At 40.4% G+C, this 26,882-nt stretch overlaps 1 protein-coding gene across 6 annotated transcripts in view; it reads right to left on the bottom strand.

Moving 5' to 3' along the window:
* Window positions 1-253: 253 nt before the first annotated feature.
* dennd5a (DENN/MADD domain containing 5A) overlaps window positions 254-26,882 on the bottom strand; it is a 263,959-nt gene continuing 237,330 nt past the window's right edge. For 5 of the 6 annotated variants that reach the window (XM_078220715.1, XM_078220711.1, XM_078220712.1 and 2 more), the window contains 8 exons: window positions 23,473-23,594; window positions 18,852-18,997; window positions 15,969-16,087; window positions 12,360-12,541; window positions 11,239-11,321; window positions 6,826-6,949; window positions 4,477-4,645; window positions 254-1,917 (listed from right to left, as the gene is read on the bottom strand). In XM_078220715.1, the coding sequence (XP_078076841.1) occupies window positions 1,734-1,917; window positions 4,477-4,645; window positions 6,826-6,949; window positions 11,239-11,321; window positions 12,360-12,541; window positions 15,969-16,087; window positions 18,852-18,997; window positions 23,473-23,594 (1,129 nt within the window). In that variant the 3' untranslated portion in view covers window positions 254-1,733. Of the gene's footprint in view, window positions 1,919-4,476; window positions 4,646-6,825; window positions 6,950-11,238; window positions 11,322-12,359; window positions 12,542-15,968; window positions 16,088-18,851; window positions 18,998-23,472; window positions 23,595-26,882 lie in introns of all 6 variants that reach the window. The other variant, XM_078220716.1, reaches the window with a different exon arrangement.

The raw sequence follows: 26,882 nt of genomic DNA, 5'->3' as shown, positions 1-26,882 counted from the left end.
TTTTACAATGTTTAAAAGTATGCCAGGGAAGCATTCTGGATAGTAATTGGGACTGTCTGGGGGAGAAAATACTGAGGTCGGACACTGTGCAAAATAAAAAATTTCACAAGAATGTTGGAGAGGATGTGGATGCAGCCCAGTTTACATAAACATTATTTGTAACTGGATGAATTGATGAGAACTTTGCCAACTTAATTTAAATTATAACTATGATTATTTCTACAGCAAAGGAGATCTGAAAATTTTTGAATAAACATTCATTGTAGCCTTATTTTTCGCCAGGTGGACAGAGCACCAATAATCTTTGCAGTACAATTTTACATTGATTATAAAGAAAAGGTAAATCTAAATATATGGATAAAGGGATACCCAAAACTACAAAGAAAAACATTTATCATATCCTTAAATGCTAAAATCTAACCAAAAACTTTGAATATAAAGGTGATGACACATTGGGTGGAATTTCCTCCTTTGTTCCCCAGACTACAGATTACACTGTAATAGGTTGTAGCAGCCAATGCACTGAACATCAGTACTCATGCATGCACACACAAAAATTGAGTTGTCAATGTACAATCTTTTGCAATACATTGTAGGATGAATTAGTCTATGCCATTAGCATGGAACAGATGTATAATGAATTGGCAGCTGATTTTTATCCATGGCTATTTTAATTTTCCATTAATATGTAAAATATTGACAAGATTTTTAATTTCAAACCAAGTGAAAACAACAGCAAGACTAAGAAACATGTCTCTGAAAATGGTCTGAAATATCGTTCTGTGAACTTCAATGAAAAGAAGATTAGGCACAGTTAAAAAACGAATGCCAATATGGTACAAGCCCATCATGATAATGACACAGACCAATTACACATTCCTTATTCTTGAACCTTACCCACAATAAGCAAATTCTCTTCAAAGATAATATTTCCCATAGAGACTTCATAGGAATAAATGTCAAAGGAACATGTTTAACTATGGGCAATCAAATCTCAACTTTATGTTATAGAAAACAAATGAAAAGCAATTAAGAAGGGATGAGGAAAAATTGATTTTTTTTATCAAAAGGAAATACAAATGAGTGTATTTTCTTAGAGCAATATCAGTCTCTTAGCTTTAACCCTCAACATTTGAAAAAATACTACCTATTCTCCAATTAAATTTACAAGAATACTGTTTATGTGTATGTTCGTATATTATATATATTACACACACACACATATATATATTCTTACAAACATATATATATATGTACATTTTGTAAAGCAGCTACAAAGTAAATGCTGTGCACAATTCAGTGCACTGGCTATATGTACACTTTTTAAAAATTCAGACACTATTTAAACTGCAAGTTAACAGTGCAAGTATTGGCCAACTGCAGAAAAATAAAACAAACTTAATACTTTTTACTTTCTTTAGAAAAACAAGTTTGAAACAAGCATCGTTCTTGAACAGGCTGCGCATTGCTGTACAACCAAGCAAACTTACCAACACAGTTGACAGTAAACATTAAAAATTGGAGTGTATGCACATTCTTTCAAACCTTTGAATAGCCTGGAGTGATCTCAGGTAAAGGTTCAAAAAGGCTCACTGCACATACTATATGGCAAATAGTTCCTGCAACTTCAAAATAAGTTGCTGAATTCCAATATTGCATTCATTTTTAATTTCAAAATTTGCGTCATGTATGCACAATTTCTACACTCTTCTGTTGGATGCTGGTGATTGGCTTTAAATATCAATTCCTTTGACCAGCGATGTCTCGAGCGTGATATTAAATTCCTGCAAGGTTTGCAGCACGCGAATTAAGGAGTTAACTAGGGTGTGGTCTTTAATTAGAGCTATGTCTTCATACATCTGAGCAATGATGGGGCAGTCAGCAAGCAGCGCAATCCAGTGATGCAAGAGATGATCTCTGTCAAGTTAAAAAAGACAAAGATGGATCAATCCATTTAATCAATTGTCGGAATGAGGTACAACTGCAAAAAAGCAAAGTACAGTATTGTGATTTTAAAGTATCAGATTAGCACAAGTAGAAATGAAAACGACACATTCAGTGTGGCTGAGATGCAGATATTTATCACATATACCTGTAGAAAACCCAAGTGACATATGTGCGTTTGATCAGCCAGAGAGATAAATATAAGATTAGTATCGCACTACATTTAAATTAGTGATATGTTTTGAATATTCTTTGTGAAATATTTAAAGGGAATTTAAACGTTTTATAGGCCTTTTATTCTCCAATTGGTACAACAGGTCTTGGAGACTGAGACAACTAGTGGAGCAACTCTGTTGTCTGAACAAAGCAGTGTCAGAGACAACAGGCACCTTGTTAGAAATTTCCTCTCCCAAAATAATGTTTCTTTGCATCACTTCCTTTTTTATAAGAACAAAGTGTAAAAAATTCCCAAAGCTTGCTACTTCGGGGTTGTGCACAGATAGTGCAAATAAAATCAAAAATTGCTCAATAAAGATTTAAAGAAAAAAACCTGGTAACAATAGTGAACACAGGAGTGTGGTACACTCACATTAAACATTTCATAGAATCAAAGAATTCCAACAGCGCAGAAGGAGGCCATTTGGCCCATCGAGTCTACACTGACCTGCCGAAGAGCATCCCACCCAGGCCCACCCCTCCGCCTGATCACCACAACCTAGCATATCCGCCATAGCTAATCCACCTAATCTTCACACTGGGGGCAATTAAACCCTGGCTAATACACCTAATCGGCACATCTTTGGACCGTGGGAGGAAACTGGAGCACCTGAAGGAAACCCACACAGATACGGGGAGAATGAGCAAACTTCACATAGATAATGACCCGAGGTCAGAATCCAACCAGGGTTCCTGGAGCTGTGCAGCAGTAGTACTAACCACTGTGCCACCATGCTGCCCTTTGTATATGAATTTAATTTTTTGGGAATTTCTATTTAAGTAACATTTGTTATTGGATCAGTAGCAACTCCTGCAAATTTATATGTTTATGCTACAAACTAGTTACAATGTTGTCTGTATATCCTTCATTGTCCAGCTCTGTTTTATTTGATATTACCTATCTGATTATAGTCAAAGGGCTAAATTTTCCATTTTTTCTTCTAAGTGCTGGCTCAGGCAAGAAAAGTGGCGTTGAGCCTGCGAATTGCACAGCTGGCTTTTCTCTCCATGCTCTCCAGCACCTAGAAAAGAAAAATGCTGGAGACAGGTACCATGACATCACGCTTTAAATGGGTGCCCGGATCTCCAGCACTCAAAATAGAAACATAGACCCTCTCCCCACGCACATAGGGTACGCTCCCCTGTGCACAGACAGGGAAACATTCTCCCCATGTGCATGGGGGAGCCCCCCAACCCACCCCACCATGGTGAATCACCCCCCCCTGAAAGAAGCCCCCACGGCACTGACCCTTGGCACTGGGAGGGGCAGTGTCAGAGCCAAGGCACTGCCAAAGCTTGTCCCTCTTGCCCTGGGGCTGTACTTACCTGCACATCCCTGGTGTGGTCTCTTCTCCAGGTTCCCATTGATCCAGACCTGTTGAAAATCTTGCCAATGCTGGGAAACCCAATGAGGGGGAACGAGATAGAGGGGAAGTCTGCTAATGATATTTAATTGTTTTTAAATTAGGTTCCGACCTTCCTGGACAGGAACCTCATGATGAGGGGTGGGGACGATCTCATCAGAGAGAATCATGCTTTTCTCCCCTTGCGGGATTTTGCACCCACTCGTCATTTGCCAGGCGCAAAATCCCCCGGCCAAAGTATCTCTAGCAATGCTTCCCTTCCTATCTCACAATATTGCCTCTGGAGTTCCCAAGCACCACCCTTGGTTCCCTCATGTTCTTTAACTACATACTTTCCCTCATCGATATTATCTAGATGTAGAGTCAACTTCCACATGTGCTTTTGACGCATGCCGCTTACCCTAGTTTTATCTCTCTGCCACTTCATTCAACCCCCCTATTGCTTCCGTGCAGTCAGATTGCTGATTTGACATGGAGGATGGAATCTCCGGCCAGGCTTGCCCCAAAACTGGAAAATCCCACCCGTGGTTGACGGACCTTCCCATAGTCCACCCCTCACCTGCTCCAACTGAGCAATATGTGAAAATCAAACTCATTGGCCAGAATTCTCCAGCCGTTCACGTCAGTGAGATTCGTCAGTCCCACCAGCAGCGCATCCCTGCCCGCGTGTTTTGTGGCGGAATGGGGCAACATCAATGGGAAATCCCATTGACAGTGGCGGGACCAGAGAATCCCACCACTATTGAGCATCATACTGCCTTCCACCGCCAGGAAACACGTGGCAGGGAGGCCAGAAAATTTCGTCCATTATTTTCAGCTCCACCATAAACTCAAAAAAGTATATAAATTAGCTAGTTTTAAAACAACTAAACCAATAATTCTAGACAAGGTTATGTCGGTTTAAGTAATAATCTGTTTTCTCCTGTACAGAAAATTAAAGCAATTTTATTACCTTGCTCCTAGACACACCAGAAGTTGAAATTTCCCATCCTTTCCAATATTCCTGGGGGCACCATTTATAGCAGCAACAAATTTACAAAAATTCTTGGCCCTTGTTTGCCAGTTCTCTTCCTGGGTAAGTTCTGTACGTTCCAAGCTCTCAAAGTACACATAGGCTTTTTCTGAAGAAAATAAAATACAAATCACACAATCTTGGTTACATGTTATCATTATGCAAATAAACTGTTCCCTCGTCCCTAGCCATAAACAATGGGCTGTATTTTGCCGTCCTGACATGGAGCAAACATTTTACAGGCACTCCAAAATGGAGGAGATGGGGACCTTAAATTTAAGTCAACTTCCTGTCAACTCTCATTTGGATCAACTTGGAAATTGTGGTGCATAGTAACCCAACACGCACTCAAAGTATCATTTGGTTCAGCCTTTTACATGCTTGTTCAATTTTGAATGTCTCTGAGATTAATTTGGGGCGGCACGGTGGCACTGTGGTTAGCACTGCTGCCTCACAGCTCCAGGGACCTGGATTTGATTCCTGGCTTGGGTCACTGTGTGCAGAGTTTGCACATTCTCCCCGTGTCTGTGTGGATTTCCTCCCGGTGCTCCGGTTTCCTCCCACATCAAAAATGTGCGGGTTAGGTTGATTGGCTGTGCTAAATTGCCCCTTCGTGTCCCGGGATGCGTAAATTAGAGGGTTTGGCAGAGTAAATATGCGGGGTGACGGGGATAGGGCCTGGGTGGGATTGTTATCGGTGCAGACTCGATGGGCCAAATGGCCTCCTTCTGCACTGTAGGGTTTCTAAGATATCTTCAGCGAGACAGGTGGTTCCTAAAACCTGTGTGAAACCCGTAAGCTCGTGAACTTTGGGGGAAGTCAGTTGTGAAATGGGGAACCATTGTCAGGTAAGGTCTTATCAACTCTCAAATGTCATAATAAAATGCTGTACAAGTTAATAATGTTTTTAATACAGTGATTGATCCTAAGGTTCCGTCTTTAAAAGGTAAATGATCATTAAATTGACCATTATTGTACAAGTATTCACATGCATTAGAGTACTCTCTCCAGTCAATGAAGTGCTCTTTTGCAGTCAACAGTATTAAAAATCTTATATTGTGTCACCTGGACACGTTTTATTTCTAAAATCCAGACATCTGTTGCCCCTTTAAAATAGCTGAACAGATGTCAGGCTTCTTTGATTGAAAGCACATCTGTTGAGCCTCTGAGAAAATGAGCAGATGGCAATTTCCTCACGCAGCTTCAGAGGCACTAGTGTACTGAACTCTTGAGGGCTTGTTTGTCCCATTATTAATGCTTTGCTGAGCTTCACTAATAGGGTTAGCTTTGCAGGGGTTGTTTACACAGCTGTGGAGGGGATAGCGAGCTTAGTGACAGTTTTCTGAGTAGTTAATAGAATCAAAGTTTTTTGCAGAGTTCTTTAAATGGCAACTAGTTTTGACAGATTTATGAGCAAGTGGAGTTTGTTTGGCTGTATATTTAATTGAGCTCCGAAGAACAGCATTTTTTCAGCTGGAGTTTGAATGTCTGTTTTTTTTTAAATTCATTAGCATTTCAAAGACTTCCTGGGCTTATTATAGGGCTCATGAGTTGTGTCCCTGTGGATAGTGTGTGTGTGTGTATGGAGGATGCATGTGTGTTGTAGAAGGGGACATGGAGATATGGAGGAAGTCTGGAAAATATGAGGTTGTTTGGAGAGGGCAGGGATGTCTGCAGGAGGCTTTGGACTAGGGGTCTGAACTGTTATCCACAGAACTGAGCCAATGTTCCAGTGAATGGAGATGGCCTGCTAACCTGCTGGCCTCAGCCTCCACCCACCTCCATTCCCATATTGGGAGGTAGCAGTCTGACCTTAGGCCATCCCTAACTCCCCGGGCTGAAAATTACACGTGTGCACGTATTCATTCATAACTTGGAAACATAATGTCAGGTAATGGCCCAACCATCCCAAGCCAATGATGAATATCCAGCCCAATATTAATGCCTAACTTGTATTGTTTTAATGCATCCTGCTAAGTAGAGTTTAAATATTTTAATATACCAGCTCAGTGACTAAGCAACTGGGTTTTCATCCAGTAAAATTACACCTCTTCAGCCAAAACTAAAACAAATTGCATCAACCAATGAGACCAAGCATAAGGATGTGAAATGGCATGGAATTCCATTCTACTGAAATTAATCCAACTGACAAATGTCTCTCTCTGAAAAATTACTTAAGTATAATTCCATGACTAATTGTTATCAGAACATACTCTTACATTTAGTCTCATGTATCATTACGAATAAAATCATAATATGTTACCAAAAAACTACAAATCTCATATTTACCCATAAAGTCCCAAATGAAAATGCTTTTGAAGAGTCGAGGAGACTTGAATCCATGATGGAACACCTGTTCTAATGCCGACACAAGTCCATTTTCTCCACAGAGCAGTAACATAAGACTTCCCCTCTATATTATAATATAAAATAAAATATGTTGTAGTATATTTTTTAAGGACTTACATTGAGATCAATGCAATAACTTAAGTGGTGGATTATAGAAAATAAATAACATTTGTGACCTATAAATGAGATTGGGCAGAATTCTTATTGAGCTGACCTGCAGGAAACAGGTTGGTCAGGTGGAGGTAGAGGTGGGGGTGTACCTGTCCTTCAGGATTCTCCCGTGTACTGTGGAATTTTAATTGATATGAAAAAGTCGGTGGCGGTGAGGTCCATGGGAAACATGGGACACATGGGAAACCATAGCCGCAAAGGTTTCTTAGACAGGCACCTAGTTCCAGGAGGCAGATGTGAAGGCTTCATGAATCCACCACAATTTTGCCTTGAGGAAACTACCAGAATACCGGATACTTGTGAACCCCAGTATATAACAGTTAAATTTCAGAAGTAGAATGACAATAAAACACATGGCCTCATTATCATATTTAAAATTCAAACCTGCCTCCTTGGATGCTTTGTTCACCCATACACCTTGTGGCTTCAGTTGCCGAAAAAGGACAGGTTGGAGTCGGGTTTAGGTTAGGAAACAGATTTCTGAGATGTTGCGCACCCTCCTCCCTTCCCACCCAAACCCATCTGTTTTTTTTTCCAAGTTAAAATTGGAATCCTAAAATCCTGCACAGAAGGAGACTATTATCCCCTCAAGTTTATATTGGCTCTCTGCTAGGCCATCCCACTTTACGCAATTCTCTTTGAAAGCCACAATTAAATCTGCCGCCACCACACTCTCAAGCAATGCATTCCAGACCCTAACCACCTCACAGCGCCAAGGACCCAATTCCAGCCTTGGGTGACTGTGTGGGTTTCCTCCGGTTTCCACCCACAGTCCAATAGAAATCATAGAAACCCTACAGTGCAGAAGGAGGCCATTCGGCCCATCGAGTCTGCACCGACCACAATCCCACCCAGGCCCTACCCCCACATATTTTACCCGCTAATCCCTCTAACCTACGCATCTCAGGACTCTATAAGGGGCAATTTTTAACCTGGCCAATCAACCTAACCCGCACTTCTTTGGACTGTGGGAGGAAACCGGAGCACCCGGAGGAAACCCACGCAGACACGAGGAGAATGTGCAAACTCCACACAGACAGTGACCCGAGCCGGGAATCGAACCTGGGGCCCTGGAGCTGTGAAGCAGCAGTGCTAACCACTGTGCTACCGTGCCGCCATAAGTGATGTGCAGATTAAGTGGACTGGCCATGCTAAATTGCCCCTTCGTGTCCCAGGATGTGTGGGTTTAGGGGGAATTAGTGGGATAAATATATGGGGTTAGTGATAGGACTTGGGTAGGATGCTCTGTCGAAGAGGCCGATGCAGGCTCGATAGGCTGAATAGCCTCCTTCTGCACTTTAGGGATTCTATGATTCTCTGAAAATTATTTTCTCATGTTGCCTTTGTTCTCTTGCCAATCACCTTTAATCTGTATATTTTAGCTCTCGATCCCCCCCGCCAAAGAGAAGTTTCTTCCTATCTATACAGTTGAGACCACTCACGAATATGAACAATTCTATTAAATCTCCTCTCAACCTTGCCTTCGCCAAGGAGAACAACCACAGATTCTCCAAGCAACTCTCTCTGCAACATCATCAAAAAACTCAAATCAAGTTAGTTAAACATGATTTGCCATGAATAAATCCATGCTGACTTTCCTTAATTAATACACCCTTGTTCAAGTGACTAATTGTCTAGATTATCGATTCCCACCAAGGTTAAACTGACTGGCCCATACTTGCTTTATTTGAAGAAGGGTGTAACATTTGCAATTCCCCATTTTTTGCACCACCTGCAATTTCCCATTTTTTGCACCACCTGCAATTTCCACCTTCACTTCCCTCAGCATCCTCAGGTGTAAAGAATGCTTTGACAAAGGGTCACCTGGACTCAAAATGTCAGCTCTTTTCTCTCCTTACAGATGCTGCCAGACCTGCTGAGATTTTCTAGCATTTTCTCTTTTGGATCCAGTTCTGGTGACTTATTTAACTTATCTTTTTTATCAATTGTCAGCCCATCCAATGTCTCAATTACCTTCTCCTTCACTGTGACTTTTGCAGCATTTGTTTCCTTGGCAAAGATAGGTGCAAAGCACTCATTTGGTACCTTAGCCACACCTTCTGCCTCTTGGAGAGATCCCTTTTTTGGTTCCTAATCAGTCTCACTCCTCCTCTTACGATCCTTTCATTAGTTATATGCCCATGAAAGACTTTTGAATTCCCTTTTATGTTAGCTGCTGGTTTCTTCTTATACTCTCTCTTTGCTGCTCTCATTTCCTTTCTCATTTCCCTTCTGAACTTTCTATAGTCAGCCTGACTCTATATTAACTTGACAGATGTCATATGCTCCCTTTCTGCTGCTTCATCTTACTTTCCATTTCTTTTATCATCCCGGGAGCTCTGGCTTTGCTTGCAATATCTTTCCCATTGTAGGAATGTACCGTGTCCAAAATTTTTCTCTTTAAATTATTATGTTACAGTTTTGTCTGACAATCCTTCATGCCAATTTACCTGGGACATGTCTGTTCTGAACTCTTTGAAATTGGACCTCCTCCAATTAATTTTTTTACTTCAGATTGTTCCTGGTCTTTTCCCACAACTGATCTCAGCCTTACATTTCTATGATCAATGTTCTCTAACACAGTTCCTTCACTGACTCTTGATCCACTTGCCCTACTTCATTCCCTGAAGCAAATCCAGCAATAATTCTTTCCTTATTGGGCCAGAAATATAATGTTCAAGAAAATTCTCCTGAACACACTTCAGAAACTCCTCTTCCTCTCTCTCCGTTATACTATTACTATCCCAATCTATGGAACATTAGGAAAATGGAAGTCTGCTGTTATCACTATGCTATAGCTCTTGTATCTCTGAGTAATTTCCCTGCAAATTTGTTCCTATATATATCTTTCCCTCCTACTGCCTCCACTATGTTACCAATTGTGGGAGGATTTGGGATATGCATGCTCTAATGCATCAAGTGGGATTTCCCATAACACAGGTATCAAGTAGAATACATTTTGTGTGTTACAAAAGTTTTAATAACATGTGTTGCAGTTAAGCCATGTGCATCAACAGCTTGACACTCAACCTTAAAAAATGGTCAATTAGCCCAAATGAAAACTTAAACAATATGAGGTAATCCATTTTGGTAGAAGGAACAGGCATGCAGAGTATTTCCTAAATGGTAAGAAATTAGAACGAGTAGCTGTACAGGGGACCTGGGTATCCTTGTTCACAAGTCACTGAAGGCTAGCATGCAGGTGCAGCAAACTATTAGGAAGCCTTTATTGCAAGAGGATTTGAATACAGGAATAGCGAGATCTTGCTTCAATTGTATAGAAGCTTGGTTAGACCGCACCTGGAGTACTGTGTGCAGTTTTGGTCCCCTTATCTCAGAAAGGATATTATTGCCATAGAGGGAGTGCAACGAAGGTTCACGGAGATGGCGGGACTGTCTCATGAAGAAAGATTGGGCAAACTGGGCCTGTATTCTCTAGAGTTTTGAAGAATGACAGGTGATTACATTGAAAACTACAAAAGACTTAAAGGGCGGCACGGTGGTCAGCACTGCTGCCTCACAATGCCAGAGACCGAGGTTCGATTCAGGCTTTGGGTGACTGTGTGGAGGTGAACCTGGGTAAGATGCTCTGCAGGAGAGTTGGTGAAGACTCAATGGGCCGAATGGCCTCCTTCTGTTCTGTGAGGATTGGATGGAATAGATGAGTTTATTCTTTGGTCTAGAACCAGAGGGCACAATATCAAAATAAAAGGGGTGCCACTTAGGATAAGATGAGGAGAAATCTTTTTACACAAGATGTTGCGAATCTTTGGAATCCTCTACTCCAGAGGGCTATGGAAGCTGTCACTGTGTATATTTAAAGCAGAGATTGATAGATTTCTGATTAACAATAATATAAAGGGTAGTGGGTGCAAAAGGCATTCAAATTTCCAATCAGCCATGATCATACTAACAGTGGAGCAGACTCGTTGGGCTGAATGGCCTATTCCTGTTTTCATGTTATATATCTCAAAATCATAAACAGTAAGGCTGTCAATTTAAACAGTGCTATAATGTGAAAACTTTGATTGCATGTGAAAATGGTGAAAGTATTATCTGCAAGAATAAGCTGCTTTTGAAATAAAATTTCAATATGGTGAGTTGCCCAAATGGGCAATATCAAGCTTCCATTATTCCGTAAGTAACAATTTTCATTTAATTCTTTAAATACCAGTTTTTTACCTCCTTCTCAGGCTTATGAAAGTGTTTGACGATCCCATTAATAGCTTCACCAACAGATTCTTGTATCTGGCCAGTATTTAGCTCTGCAACAATAAAATAATCTCTTCAGAATATGTTCTACTCATTCTCTGTTAAATTTTCAAATGTGATCGATGAATACAGTGTGTTAAGGTGATTAACTATGAAATAGAGACAAATTTAATAAATGGAAAGACATCAGAGTAATGCAGGTTTGCAGCCCTACAAATATGATCATTTGTTGCTCAGAAAGTAATCAGTTTTGTTTCCCCTTTACAAACAATAATATTGTCAAGTCAAAAGAATAAACAGGAGATAATCCAGGGCCTCTGCAAAGCTACATGTATGAGATTGATCAGAACTGTGAAACAGTTTACCTCAACTCTGTGAGTCCTGCCCAAACATAGATACACTACAATTAACTAGATCTACCACCTTCAACATCCACTCCCTCTATCACCAATGCACAGTGGCAGCAGTGCGTACCACCTACAAGATTCATTGCAGCAACCCAACAATGCTCATTCAACAGTGCCTTCCAAACCTGCAACCTCAACCACCTGGAAGGACAAGGACAGCAAATGCATGCAAACACGACCACCTGCAAGTTCCCCACCAAGCCGCACACATTCCTGACTTGAAACTGTAATCGCCGTTCCTTCAGTGTCGGTGGGTCAAAATACGGGAATTCCCTTCCTAACAGCACTGTGGGTATACCTAAACCACGTGGATTGCAGCAGTTCAAGAAGCTGGCTCGTCATCACCTTCTCAAGGGCAATTAGGGTTGGGCAATAAAAGTGCTGGTTTAGCCAATGACACCCACACCCTATGGAAGAATAAAAGTAAATACATTCTAGAATACCCAAATCTTGTGTTTCTCGGGATTCCACTCCATTATAATGCACAGTAGATTTCGCAGCACTCGTGGCAGTATGTAGATTTTACACTATGGGTGGAAAACATTTATTAAATCTCCAAACTTCTAATAGTACTAATCGTGTTTGCTGCTAAAACACATACCAAGTTGAGGAATAAAAAATATTTTTCCTTTTGTTGTGGTTTAATTCCCTATTTTACCTATTACAAATCCTGTCTTTACTTACTTTGTCGACTGGTAGGAGTTATATTGACAAATCTTCTGATCATACTTGGAGATTGCTGCATTGGGGGTGTCCGACAGTGACGCTCATCAGTTTCTTGAATGGATGATGCAAGTTCTCCAACCAGGATCCTTTCCAGGCTCCCATCATCCACCCCCTTTCCCAGCCACCTACCACATGGGAACCTGATAACAGAATAAACAAAATTGGATCCATTTGTAGAGCTGACAAATAAATATACACCTCTTGAAGACATTTTTGTTTTCACCAATGACAGCAGGTCATAATTATCTGAAATATCTGGCTGTTCTTTGTAGTCAATACACGTTAGTGGACTATTCATGTAGAGGAACTGAGTTCAATAGAGTCTTATCTTACATGATGTCTACATATGCCCTTCCAACACGTATCATGGAATAGTTATCGGAGTAAGAACTCTGGCCTACAATGGTTTTATCAACTGAGTTATCAGATGAATCCTAGTTCAACTATTTGATATAAAACACCATTTAAGGTTACATTATCCCAGACAGAAATTATATTGTAAGATTTTTCATCACCTTTCTTGTACTACAAAAGATTATGAATAGTTGCTTAATAAAGGCTCTCTCTCCTCTTACCCAACTATCCATACCTCCCTATTAGTAAGCAATCCGCAAAAGCTATGTGTGCCCAGTTCTGCAAACCCTTATTTTGCATTGAGCACAGTAATACTTCAATGCATTTACATATAAGGAGTAATTTTTATTTTGTGCCTTATGAATTTCTGGTTTACAGCTGAGACTGGAATATTACTTGTATCCTCTATAGTGAAGACAGATGCAAAATGTCTGTTCATCTGCCAACTCCTTGTTTTCAATTTTCCAGACTCATGTTCTATCAGACCAATGCTCACACTGTTAACATTTTTCTTTTTAAAATATTGATAAAAACACTTACTATCTGTTTTTATATTTTTGGCTAGCTCTTTCGTACTCAAATTTTCCTCCCCATATCAATCTTTGAGTCATCTTTTACTGTTCTTTATATGTTGTCCAATCTTCTGACCTGGCACCTGTCTTTGCACAATTATATGCTTCATCTTTAAATCTGATGCTGCCTTTAACCTTAGTGGTTATCCATAGATGGTGGGGCCATCTCTTGGACTTTTTCTTCCTCGTAGAAATGTATTTATTCAGTGCAAGCTGAAATAGCCCCTTAAATGCTTGCCACTGCATCTCTATTCACCTTTCCTTTAACCTGATTTGAAAATTCATTTTACCCAGCTCTGCTTTCATGCCCTCATAATTGTTCTTATTTAAGTTTAAAAACATAGTCTCAGACCCACTCCTCTTTCCCTCAAACTGACTGCAAAATTTGATCAAATTATGGTGGTTACTACTTAGGGGCACCTTTACTATGAGATAATTAATTACTCCCATCTTGTTGTACAATACCAGGTCAAGTATAGCCTGTTCTCTCATTAGAACATGCTGTTCTAAGAAAGTATCCCAGAAACATTTGATGAACGTCTCATCTAGTAGAATTTGGAACCCACAACCAACTGACTCAGAGGCAAGAATGCATTCAAATAAGCCATCACTGACACAAATGGAGTTCGCACAGTAAGAAGTCTCACAACACCAGGTTAAAGTCCAACAGGTTTATTTGGTAGCAAATACCATAAGCTTTCGGAGCCACAGCAACCTCTGCAAGACGTGCCGGATCATCGACACGGATGCCATCATCTCACGTGAGAACACCATCTACCAGGTACACGGTGCATACTCTTGCAACTCGGCCAACGTTGTCTACCTGATACGCTGCAGGAAAGAATGTCCTGAGGCATGGTACATTGGGGAAACTATGCAGACGCTACGACAACGGATGAATGAACACCGCTCGACAATCACCAGGCAAGACTGTTCTCTTCCTGTGGGGAGCACTTCAGCAGTCACGGGCATTCAGCCTTGGATCTTCAGGTAAGCGTTCTCCAAGGCGGCCTTCACGACACACGACAGCGCAGAGTCGCTGAGCAGAAACTGATAGCCAAGTTCCGCACACATGAGGATGGCCTAAACTGGAATGTTGGATTTATGTCACATTATCAGTAACCCCCACAGCTTTCCCCCTGATCTTGCAGAATCTCACTAGCTGTTCTGTCTGGAGACAATACACATCTCTTTAACCTGTGTTTAATGTTCCCTCCACCCACATTATCTGTACCTTTAAGACCTGGCTGGCTGTAGAGATTTGCATTCTAATTAGTATTCTGTAACTTGATTTCTGTGTCTCTGTGCACTGTTGGAGAACAGATTTTCACTCCATCTGACGAAGGAGCAGCGCTCCGAAAGCTTATGGTATTTGCTACCAAATAAACCTGTTGGACTTTAACCTGGTGTTGTGAGACTTCTTACTGTGCTTACCCCAGTCCAACGCCGGCATCTCCACATCATGACAAATGGAGTTGCCAATAAGAACAGTTGCACTAAGATTGAAAACATTCTAAACTTAATTGATCTACCATTGATATTGAAAAATATAACAAATGTTATCCGAAAAGGGGGTGGGGCTATAGAGGGCAAAAACATCCTTCTTTGCATGCTCTAGCTGTGTATTTTTGGCTCACTTTTTTTCCGTTCTATCTTATGTACCCCTGGTGTGCATTTATACTTGTACATCCAATCATTTGTCAATCAATAATATCATTATGCTATGATTTTCACTATCGTTCATCCACCACATGGAAATTCAGCACAAAAACTTCAAATCTGAAATGCAGGACATTAATTTGCAGATATAAAGAAGAAAATGCAAGTTTCTGACAAATCCTTTTTGGCGAGTAGAAATCGGGTTAATGAAGTGCTATCATTACTACCAGATGTCTCTAGAAGTGTTTAACTTCGTGTCATTTATAAACTAACCAGCAATAATTAGAGGTAAAAAAATAAATTTAATTTTTTACTTTTGATAGTTCAAATAAAGATCTTAAAAATTTTGTTTTTGCTTCCATGAATATGGTATAATAATGATTCTAATGTGTAATATGGATTGTGTTGCCATTATTGTTGAACAGCTGTAAACAATTTGAAACTGAATTGTTACTGTTAGTGATCAAAAGCTTGCATGAATCGCTCTTAAAATGCAGCTAATTGGGTCATTCAGCACCAATAAGAGCAGGATGTAACAGTTGGAAAATACAGAAATTTCAATCTTTCCAAATATTCTACTTAGGAGCACCTTCACAAACACATGAAACATGCCTAGTCCCTTAAACTCATCATGGAGGTAAAAAGCAGACACTGTAAAGAACACAATGGTACTTGAGCTGTTGGGAGTATGAGCAAGTCAAGTTACTGCTCCAGGAATTACAGTTTAGAATATTATACTGTATTGATATTCTGGAGTTTTGTTCAATTTTCTCTCAATAACCAGGGAAATTTTGGCAGATGCCTTCCCCCTCTTCCTTGATTGCCAAGGGGACATAGGGTAGGTAGAGTCCAGAATAGAGCAAATTGTGTTTGGTATGCTGACTTGGATGGACAAGAAGCATTGTGTTCTTACTTACTTCTACAGTTTTAGTTTTAAAAAAAGTTCCTGAAACCTCCCCACTTAAGATTTAAAATAACTTACTTGTATGCGTGACCAGTTATCTCATTCCTAACAACAACACAGTCCACCAGCCATTTAGCATACAACCCTGAGTTATCATGGCCAATCAGCACTGTTGTAAGTTTTCCCAAGTTCTGACACTGGAGAAATGAAGAAATAACAGAAGAATATATGAAAAAGGTTTATTGTTATGACAAAACAAAAAACAACTCACTTTGGCAATAACACATAAAAAAGATTTCACTGGAATTTATGGATTTCTCCCAATATCTTTGAGTTTTGTCTTAACTGTAAGAGCTAAATTCAACATCACAAATTTAAAAAATTAAGAAACAAATTAAAACTTAAATTTATGTGTTGGGTTTAATTGAACCCACTGGAGCAGGCTTGGTGGCAGGCAGGCATGTTTTATCACAGTGGGTGGAGTGCACAACTCATTCCTGTCAGCAGGAAGCCTGACCCTCATTAAGTCAATAGCAAGAATGGGCTGATGTGGAGAACTTGGCTGCTGGCTCATTTAGGCTTATTAATGAGTCACTTAAAGGTCATTACCCCTGAGCCCACCAGGATTTTGTGGTCACTTAGGGATTCATCCCAAGTCAAAATAGTTTCCAGTGCCTCCTGAAGGCTTCCCAACAAACACTATCGGTCTACCAGCAAACTTCTGGGGGGGATGGAACCACCCCTTCCCTGCAGGTCCTTATTTCAAAAGGAATTGGAGCCTGATTCAGTGTCCTGGCCTTGGGCACAGAGGGTGGGATTTTCCTGCCGCACTCAGACCGAAACCAGAAAATCCCACCCAAGATCAATGGACCTTTCCATGGTCTGTCCTTTGTCTACTACAATTCCCGTGGTAGTTGGAATGAGAAAATTCACCCCAAGGGTCTGCTGAAACCCACCCCTCTCCCCTTTCATCTGACACCTTAGCCCCCGCCCCCCCCCCCCAAAACCCACCTTTCCTCACCTGTGGCTTGGGTCCTTTTTGGATTCCAGACCTCTGGTGGGTGCATTATCAACTGCAGCCTTTACTCCCAGTGGTGCTGATGGACAATGAGGAGCTGCCGGCCTCTGATTGGTCAGCAGCTCTTGTGTGGTGGGATTTTCACCGTCAGGGTCCTAAATCTTGGGGAAGATCCAAGGCTGACTACTTAAATATTTAATTTGGTCAGGTCTCTCCCATTTAAATCACATTCTCCAACTGGTGAGTGGAACCCACGTCAGAAACTCTAAATACAGCCCCTTATTGCAGTGAACCAATCTACATCATTCTCATACTCTACTTGAGATTAGTTGCAAAGACAGAAAGGCTAGGAAATGGGTCATCCACCTATCTTTTGGAAAATAGTACGGGCATCAACAAGTCAAGCAGATGGGAGAAACAATAAATACATTTTCTGAACATTTTCCACATCTTACAATAATAAAATCTGAACAAAATAAGATCTGGACAACATCCAAGCTTGGGCAGATCAGTTAGTAACATTTGCGCCATGCAAGCGCCAGGTAATAGCTTTCTTCAACATGAGAGAGCCTAAATCAATGAAATTACCATTGCTGAGTTCCCCACCAACATCCAGGAAGAATCACACTTGACCAGAAACACAACTGGATCAGCCACTAAAATGTTATGAATATAACACAAGTCAGATATTCTCCAATGAGTGACTCACCACCTCAATGTCCTTCCACTGTCTATAAGTCACAAGTTGGCCGGGGGCGGGGGGGTAGGTGGAATGGGGTGATAGAATGCTCTCCATTTGTCAGGATGAATAAACTACAACAACACAATAAGCTTGATACCAATCAAAACAAAGTAGTCTACTTCATCAGCAGTCCATTCACCATCTCAACATTCACGATCAGTTAAATGTGGCTGCAGTGGACACGATCTACAGTTTGTACTGCACAAACTTGCCTAAGTTTCCCACACAGCATGCTGACTTAGAATCCCGACAGTGCAGGAGGTCATTCAGCTCATCAGGTCTGCACTGACTCTCTAGCAGACCTGATAGGGCATCTATCTTACTCATGCCCTATCCCCGTAACTCCAAGTATTTATCCCGCTAATCCCCCTGATCTACACATTTTGGGACACTAAAGGACAATTTAGGGACAACTTGAACATATATTGCTGTTCGCTCATTGTTTCTATGTCAAAATCCTAGGACATACTAACTAATAGGATTATGGGAAAACTTTCACCACACTGACTGCACCTGTTCAAGTAGAATGCTCACCACACCCTTCAAGGGAAATATTAGGAATCAGCAATAAATGGCAATATGGCGAGTGATGCCAAGAATGAATATAAAAACCTCAATTATGTAGTTGTGTCGTAAAATATTTAGTTGTTCAACATAAAACTGTGACCTATTGAGGTTTGGCTTTCTTCAGGATGAGTCAAAGTTTTAATGTTTTTTTGGTTTGGATTACGCAGAATTTAAGACCCAAGCAAAACAGAACAGATTAAAAACAGGAGGAAAGTTTAAATTTTGAATCCTAATTCCAACAAAACAATCAATGACATTCTCACACACCTCTTTAAGGTTAGTTGCAAAGACAAAGAAGCTATGAAATTAATCATCCAACTACCCTTTCAGCTGGGAAATAGTATGTGGCATGGGAAAAAAATTAAAATGGGACCGACAGATAAGACAATTTCTGAACACTTTGGCCGGAATTTTACCGTCCCGCCCACCACGGGAATCAGAGCAGGCGAGGGGCGGACGATGGAAAGGTCCAGTAACCTCGGTCAAGATTTTATGGTTTCGGGATGAATGAAGCTGTAAATCTCGCCCAATGTGTCTCACAACAAAACAAATACACCAAAATTTCCAATAAATAATAAGTTACAATTTTATAGTGAAAAAGTCAAATCAACACATAGTTATATCTTCTACTGACCTCAAATGTCATTTCAAGGATACTTTTAGGTATTTGTAAGATACCCGTCTCTCCCAGTTCTCCAGATATGCAGATCCATGGATTAGCTGTAAACATGGAGCCACCTAACTTTTTACTAGGAATGACCAGCACATGGTACGGAATCACTGTCAATATAAAATACATAAATTATGTAAAACATACTGCATGCAACACTCTTATTAATATTGTACAGTGAACAGAAATCCTCGCTGTTATCTTATTGATCAGTAATAACCCTAAGTTTGCTGACAACGTAGCAGAGGGTTTAATGTCACTTGTTGGTACTAAGTGTATAAATCGTCCATCAACTTGTGGCAAGGGAGATATAGCCTATGAATCACGAATTGCTACAGGTTCCTGGACAATTTGCACTGCTCTGTTGTTGGCCTCGAAAAAACAGCAGCTCATGTCAGTATCCCAGTGGGTTTCATGAAGTTGTGTATTATTAACAATTAAATTCACTGTTAATGAAGATACCTTGTTAATGAGATTATATTCCTGCATAGCCAATCAACCATTCCACTCCAGAAACAATTTAAATTCTGGAGTCTCATTCCTACAGGCAATGCATTGTTGTTAGAAGTTTTTTTAAAATATAAATTTTAAAATGTTTTTTCTCTTCTTCCTTTGTGCTTTTTACTTGCTCTCTCTCAACTTTATTTCCCTCTATCTCTCTTTCGGGAACTGATCTGACTCTAATTTACCAAATCTGTTAATTTCCATTGATGAATTTCATTGATTAAGGAGATAGATCGTTGATCATGTTATTCACCATGGTCCCAGATACTCTTTTGCTGTTTCTATCACCTTGCTAATGTCAGTTTATGCTTCCAGTGACTTGCAAGACAATAAACATTTCAGTGGAAGGTGGGAGTAAAAGTCTAACAGGGCACGCCATGAGATGCCCCACTCCTGTAAATTCAGGGTCAATTATTATTGCACAGCCTGAGTATTTTTTTAAACATTTTATCTTAATGGCCTTCAACATATTTGTAACACTTTCATAACCTCACTAGAGATTTTGTATCTCACACATTCTACTTTTACTTTTAGCATTTCTTTGAAAGCATATTTAGAAAATATTCTTAGAAAAAGGATTTAGTGTGCAACATACCTGAAATAGATAGAAAACGTAACTGTCATAAAGTTAAAGAATTCCTGTTTTGATGAAAGGCAATCTAAAAGGTTAGTTTCGTTTTTTCTCCACAGATGTTGCTAGTCTCACTAGTATTTCCAGTATTTTTTGTTTTATTATTGACGAAAGAAAGAATTTTATTTCCAAATGGTTTAGTAGATATGCAGTGGGCATTCAAAATTTGTTGCTTTTGCTGATTAAATAGCACATTACCATCACGTGTTTTCCTTTCTTTATTCTTTCATGGGATGTGGTTACTGCTGGCAAAGCCAGCATTTATTGTCCATCTCTAATTGCCCGTAAACTGATCATTTGAGAGGACAGTTAAAAGTCAACTACATTGATGTGGGCCTGGAGTGACTTGTAAGCCAGACTGGGTAAGGATGATATATTTCCTTCCCGAAAGGAAATTAGTGAACCAGATGAATTTTTACAACAATCAATGATAGTTTTATGGTCACCATTATTGAGACTAACTTTCACAGAATCATAGAATTCCTACAGTGCAGAAAGAAGCCATTTGGCCCAGCAAGCTTGCACTAACAACAGTCCCACCCAGGCCCTATCCCTGTAACCCCACATATTTACCCTGCTAATCCACTGACACTAAACGACAATTTAGCATGGCCAATCCACCTAACCCGCACAGCTTTGGAGTGTGGGAGGAAACTAGAGCACCCAGAGGAAATCTACGCAGACACAGGGAGAATGTGCAAACTCCACACAGACAGTCACCCGAGGCCAGAATTGAACCCGGGTCCCTGACGCTGTGAGGCAGCAGTGCTAACCACTCTGCCACCATGCCACCAAATCCAGTTTAATCCAAATTTAATAAATCAATTCCAGATTTGTTAAAATAATTTAAATCCCACTAGCTGCCGTGGTGAGATTTGAACCCATATCCCCAGAGGATTAGGGCCTCTGGATTACTTGTGATGTTAATACTGTGCCACCACCTCAAAGAGAAATTAGGGATGGGCAACAAATACTGGCTTTGCCAGTGACGTCCACACCCCATGAAAGAATGGCTGGAGATGAAGGAAATATTCTTTGGTGCACGCCCAAGTGTGACAGGAAAATCCTTACATTTACATCTTACCTGTGCTAATATCCTGTATTTTTTAATGGTTGGATAAGCAATGGCATGAGTCACTTTAAAGATTTGCTTTCTGTAAGTTCTGAAGCTCCGTTATCCTGAGAGTTTGGTTGTGCACCGGAGTCAATTGTGTCAGCATCCTGTTATCCTGATGTTCCCCATCCCTCAATATATCCTTTCATAGAATCATAGGATCCCTACAGTGCAGAAGGAGGCCATTCGGCCCATTGAGTCTGCACCGACCACAATCCTACCCAGGCCCTATTCCCATAACCCCACTTATTTAACCTGCTAATCCCCTGACTTTCATTATTTGTACAATGTGAGGCACTGGGTACAATGAATAATCCAATTTTTTTCTGTTTCTTCCTAGATGTACTTGTTTGAAAATGATTTTGCTGTACTGTGCCATTTTTTGAGAGTTTGTTGCGTTATTTGTAAAAAATGAAATACCTTCAATAAAACTATTTTTAAAAAATATAGCACTTCTCACAATTCCACAACATCTCAAAGCGCTTTGCACTTTCCTTGAACCATAGAAACCATAGAACCATAGAACATTACAGCTCAGAAACAGGCCTTTTGGCCCTTCTTGTCTGCGCCGAACCATTTGGTTTAATGTTTAATCCAAAATACAATATCATGCCCACTACTGGACAGGAATGTTGGCCTCGGCTGAAGTCCTGGTGCAAATCTTGAACCCACAACTTCTAATTCAGAGGTGAGAGTACTGTCAACTGAGCCACAGCTGACACTATGCATTCTCTTTAAGCATCTTCTGTTTGCCACTTTAGCACTCAACAGGTCATTTTATTTCTTTATGCTCATTAATTTTCACCTCACCATCTCTGTAACCTCTTTCAGCCCTGCAACCCTCAGATAAATCAGAATTCTTGATTTCAAATGCATCTTCTCACTGCATTTGCCTCACTGTTAGCTGCCAAGCCTTTCGTGGTCTGGACCCTAAATTCTGGAATTCACTGTCTAAACCTGCAAGTCCCTCCAATTCTCTTTCATCCTTCAAGACTCATTTTAAATCCATCTATTTGACAAACTTTTAGTCTCTCTCCCTAATATATTGGTCTTAGTGTTAATCTTTTTGTCTGATTATGATTCTCTGAAGGACTATGGAACAGTTTTCCACATTAAAGCTGCTTGTACATAATATGTGTGTGTGGATATGATTTCCCTCACACTTGCATTCATTCTGATTTTAAATGTGTTCATCAATGTTGTCTCCCAATTTTGAGCAAGAGTCATCACCCAAAACATCAACCAGTCTGTCCTCCTCACCAATGCTGTCTGATCGACTGAATGTTTTCAGCATTTCTACTTTTGTTTATGCGATGATTCTTTTTCTTCTAATGTAAAATTAAAGTGAGTTATCAGACTATCAATTTATAGGGTTGATTTGGAAATATCTGTGATTTTAATATTTCGGAGTTTCTTTTACAGATAATTAATATTGAACGAAAGGTTAGTTCTATTGTTGAACAAAGACTTTTGTTAAGTAGAACAGAATTCATTGTGGAAATTCTAGGTACAACATGGTACAATACAAGTGGTTTTAGTAAGTGATTACAAATCTACATTTCAATGTAATTTATGTAAAGTATTTGTCAAAATTCAATGAGGATGACTTTTTCCCTCCAAATATAATTTTCTTCGCCCACAAACATACAGCATTGTATTTTGTTTAAAAATCGCAGATCTGACAAGCTGAATAGATTTAGAAACATTAAAATGATGCAGTAGCGACATTAGCGCTTCCCAAACCTTTTCCTGATGTGACCCTAATGCCTCAGACTTTGTGAGACTCCAAAGTGAAAATTTTGGGGGGCAAGAGAGCTGTTGAGCAGGGGAGGAGAGGGGAGTTTTTGAGTTGAAGAGGGACTCTGGTTCTTGACTCGTGGGGTAGGGGGAACAGAAGTTGAGAATTAGGGCTATTGATGAAAAGGCAATGTTCCTCCAAACAAATCAACATCTACCTTTTTATAGGCCTTTTTTTGCAGCAATCAGATCTCAGAGAACAGTCTATCAGGTTACACTCAAAAACAGAAAAATGCAAGGATTTGAAGGGGCCTCGTCACAGTCAGTCTGCATTCCATGGCAGCCATTGCTGCCTTGGAAAGTGCAACCTCAAAATCTCGTCTTGCGACCACACTGAGGGTCATGACCCACAGTTTGGGAAGCCCCGAGCTGTATATTAATGTTTTATCAATCCCAAACTTAATGTACATCAAGTAAATAAAATACAAATAAGTATATTGACAGAAAAGTGCAAATATTTTCTACAGTTGTAATACTATTAAGTCCGAGAGGTTCCAATTTACGAATCAGTCATTCTTGGCACATCAACAGGTACTTACTGATCGTTGTAAAGACATTAGTAAAGCAGAAGTAATCCACTGCATTGAATGAAAGAAGGTGATAAAGGAATTGTTCCTTCTCATCATCGCAGCGAAGGAAGGCATAGCGTTTATATAGTTTTCTGAAATTAAAATGAGAATTTACATTCAAGCAAGACTATCTTCATTTGAATAGAAGAAATAGGAAGACTGTTTAAGTTTGTTAACAGTGTCTTAGGATGTATCCACACATACCAAGTCAAACAAAATATTAGTCAATGTGAAATATAATTTTCCTAATAAGGATATATCCAACTATAGTAGTGCACATGAAGATACTGATTTTTGGCAATTGTACCTGGAAGGAGAGGTAATACTAAAGTGTCCCCAGCACAGTAATTTTGAAATGGAAACAGTGCATCCAAATTAAGTACCAAGTGTAAATCTGATACTCTTTAAAATTTTAAGTTGAGATAATTGGTTAATAATTATGTTACAAAGATAAATAAAAACATATGGCTGAAAGGGACCTTAAGACTGAAAAAAAGCAATAATGATAGGTGATTCGTATTTAGGGGACCAGGCAGGCACTGCTGATCGCAACATGAAACAAAGATAGTAGGTTACCTCCCTAATACCAAGTTAAAGGAGGTCACTGAACAGCTCTGGAACACCATGAGGGGTGACCAGCAGTTGGAGCCCATAATGATACTAATGATATAGGCAAAAGGCAGGATGTGGTCCTGCAGTCAGAATTTAGGGAGCTATGTAGGAAACTAACAAGCATGACCTCAAATGTATCACGCACTAGTGAGTTTAGAAACAGGAAGATACATCAGATGAATGAATGGCTGGAGAGATGGTGCAGGTGGGATGATGGAAGATTATTGGTGTAAGTTCTGGGGGAGATGGGACATGTAGAGCCCAGGAAGGTTCCAAGGAATGTGGTGACTAGGGGAATTTCACAATAACTTCATTGCAGTGTTAATGTAAGCCTTACTTGTGACAATAATAAATAAACTTTAAACCTAAACAAAGCCAGACCCAAATTTCCTTGTGGGATGATTTATTATTGTTTTTGGGGAGGGTTTAAACTAATTTGGCTGGGGTGTGGAAACCAGGAGGTAACACTAGAGAAGGATACCAAGGTGCCAAGAATATTGGCTGCACAGACATTCTTTATTAATTGGTCATAAAACGACTGGACTGTTCCTCCCTAGTTTGCATATGTTTTCTCACATTACACCAAATTGAAAATGTACATCACTAAGAACCGTTGTTCCAAGTTACCCTTATGGGTTTTGGGATACCCATGCATTTAACATCAGCGAGGTTCTCAACAAAAGTACAGTCAAGGTATATTCGCACGAAGGGAAAATGTAGGGCAAACAAAGCCAGAGCTCCCCAGAATGATAAAAGAGACAAAGATAAGATAAAGCAGAAAAAAGTGTGCTTATGACAGATATCAGGTGGGAAATAGAATTGTGAACTAGGCCGAATATGGAAGATTCAGGGGCGATTTGAAAAGCAAATAAGAGAAGTAAAGAGAGAATATGAGAAGAGAATAGTGGTTAACATAAAAGATAATTCAAAATCTTTTATAGGTCTATAAATAGTAAAAGGGTGGCAAGAGAAGTAATAGCACCATTTAGGAACCTAAAAAGGGGATTTATGCAGGGAGGGAGAGGGTATGGCTGAATTATTAAATTAATGCTTTGCATCTGTCTTTACTAAGGAAGAAAATGCTGCCCTAGGTCATGCTGAAAGAGGAGGTAATGCACACTCTGGATGGGTTTTTAAATTGATATGGTGATGGTATTGGATAGGCTTTCTGTACCATAAGTTGATATGGCACCAGGGCAAAAAGAGATTATTCCTGAAGAGTGTGTGGAAAATGCGGAGGCATAGACCATAATTTTCCAATCTCCCTTAGTCTCAGAGGTGGTGTTAGAAGACTAAATTTTCAAATGTTACACTGCTGTTCAAAGAAGGGTGTAATGACAAGCCCAGCAACTACAGGCCAGTTGGTTTAACCTCATTGGTACAAAGAACAAAACAGGACAGGAACAGGCCCTTCAGCCCTCCAAGCCTGCGCCGCTTATGTGCCCACTAGACCATTCTTTTGTATCCCTCTATTCCCAGTCTGTTCATGTGGTTATCTAGATAAGTCTTAAACGATCCCAGCGTGTCCGCCTCAATCACCTTGCTTGGCAGTGCATTCCAGGCCCCCACCACCCTCTGTGTAAAATACGTCCCTGACATCTGTGTTGAACATTGCCCCCTCTCACCTTGAACCCGTGACCCCTTGTGTTCATCACCTCCAACCTGGGAAAAAGCTTCCCACTGTTCACTCTATCTATGCCCTTCATAATTTTATACCCCTCTATTAGGTCGCCCCTCATCCTCCATCTTTCCAGGGAGAACAGCCCCAGTTTACCCAATCTCTCCTCATAGCTAAGACTCTCCATACCAGGCAACATCGTGGTAAACCTTCTCTGTACTCTCTCCAAAGTCTCCACGTCCTTCTGGTAGTGTGGCGACCAGAACTGGACGCAGTATTCCAAATGTGGCCTAACCATCGTTCTAAACAGCTGCAACATCATATGCCAACTTTTATATTCTATGCCCTGTCCAATAAAGGGAAGTATGCCATATGCCTTCTTCACCACCCTCTCCACCTGTGCTGCCACCTTTAAGGATCTGTGGACTTGTACACCCAGGTCCCTCTGTGTGTCTATACTCCTGATGGTTCTGCCATTTATTGTATAGCTCCCCCTTACATTAGATCTACCGAAATGCATCACTTCGCATTTATCTGGATTAAATTCCATCTGCCATTTCTCCACCCAATGTTCCAGCCTATCTATATCCTGCTGAATTCTCTGACAATGTTCAATCACTATCCGCAACTCCAGCAATCTTCGTGTCATCCGCAAACTTACTGATCACACCAGCTACATCTTCCTCCGAATCATTTATATATATCACAAACAGCAGAGGTCCCAGTACAGAGCCCTGCGGAACACCACTAGTCACAGACCTCCAACCGGAAAAAGATCCCTCCACTGCTACCCTCTGACTTCTATGGCTAAGCCAGTTCTCCACCCATCTAGCTAGCTTACCTTTTATCCCGTGAGATTTAACCTTTTGCACCAGCCTGCCATGAGGGACCTTGTCAAACGCTTTACTAAAATCCATATAGACGACATCCACGGCCCTTCCCTTGTCAAACGTTTTTGTCACCTCCTCAAAAAACTCAACCAAATTTGTGAGGCATGACCTCCCTCGTACAAAACCATGCTGTCTATCGCTAATGAGATTATTCAGTTCTAAATGCGCATATATCCTATCTCTAAGAATCTTCTCCAACAACTTCCCTACCACGGATGTCAAGCTCACCGACCTATAATTACCCGGGTTATCCTTGCTAC

The sequence above is a fragment of the Mustelus asterias genome, chromosome 9 (genome assembly GCF_964213995.1).
Source record: "Mustelus asterias chromosome 9, sMusAst1.hap1.1, whole genome shotgun sequence".
In the NCBI taxonomy this organism is placed as follows: Eukaryota; Metazoa; Chordata; class Chondrichthyes; order Carcharhiniformes; family Triakidae; genus Mustelus; species Mustelus asterias.
This window is presented reverse-complemented; position numbering and strand designations above follow the sequence as displayed.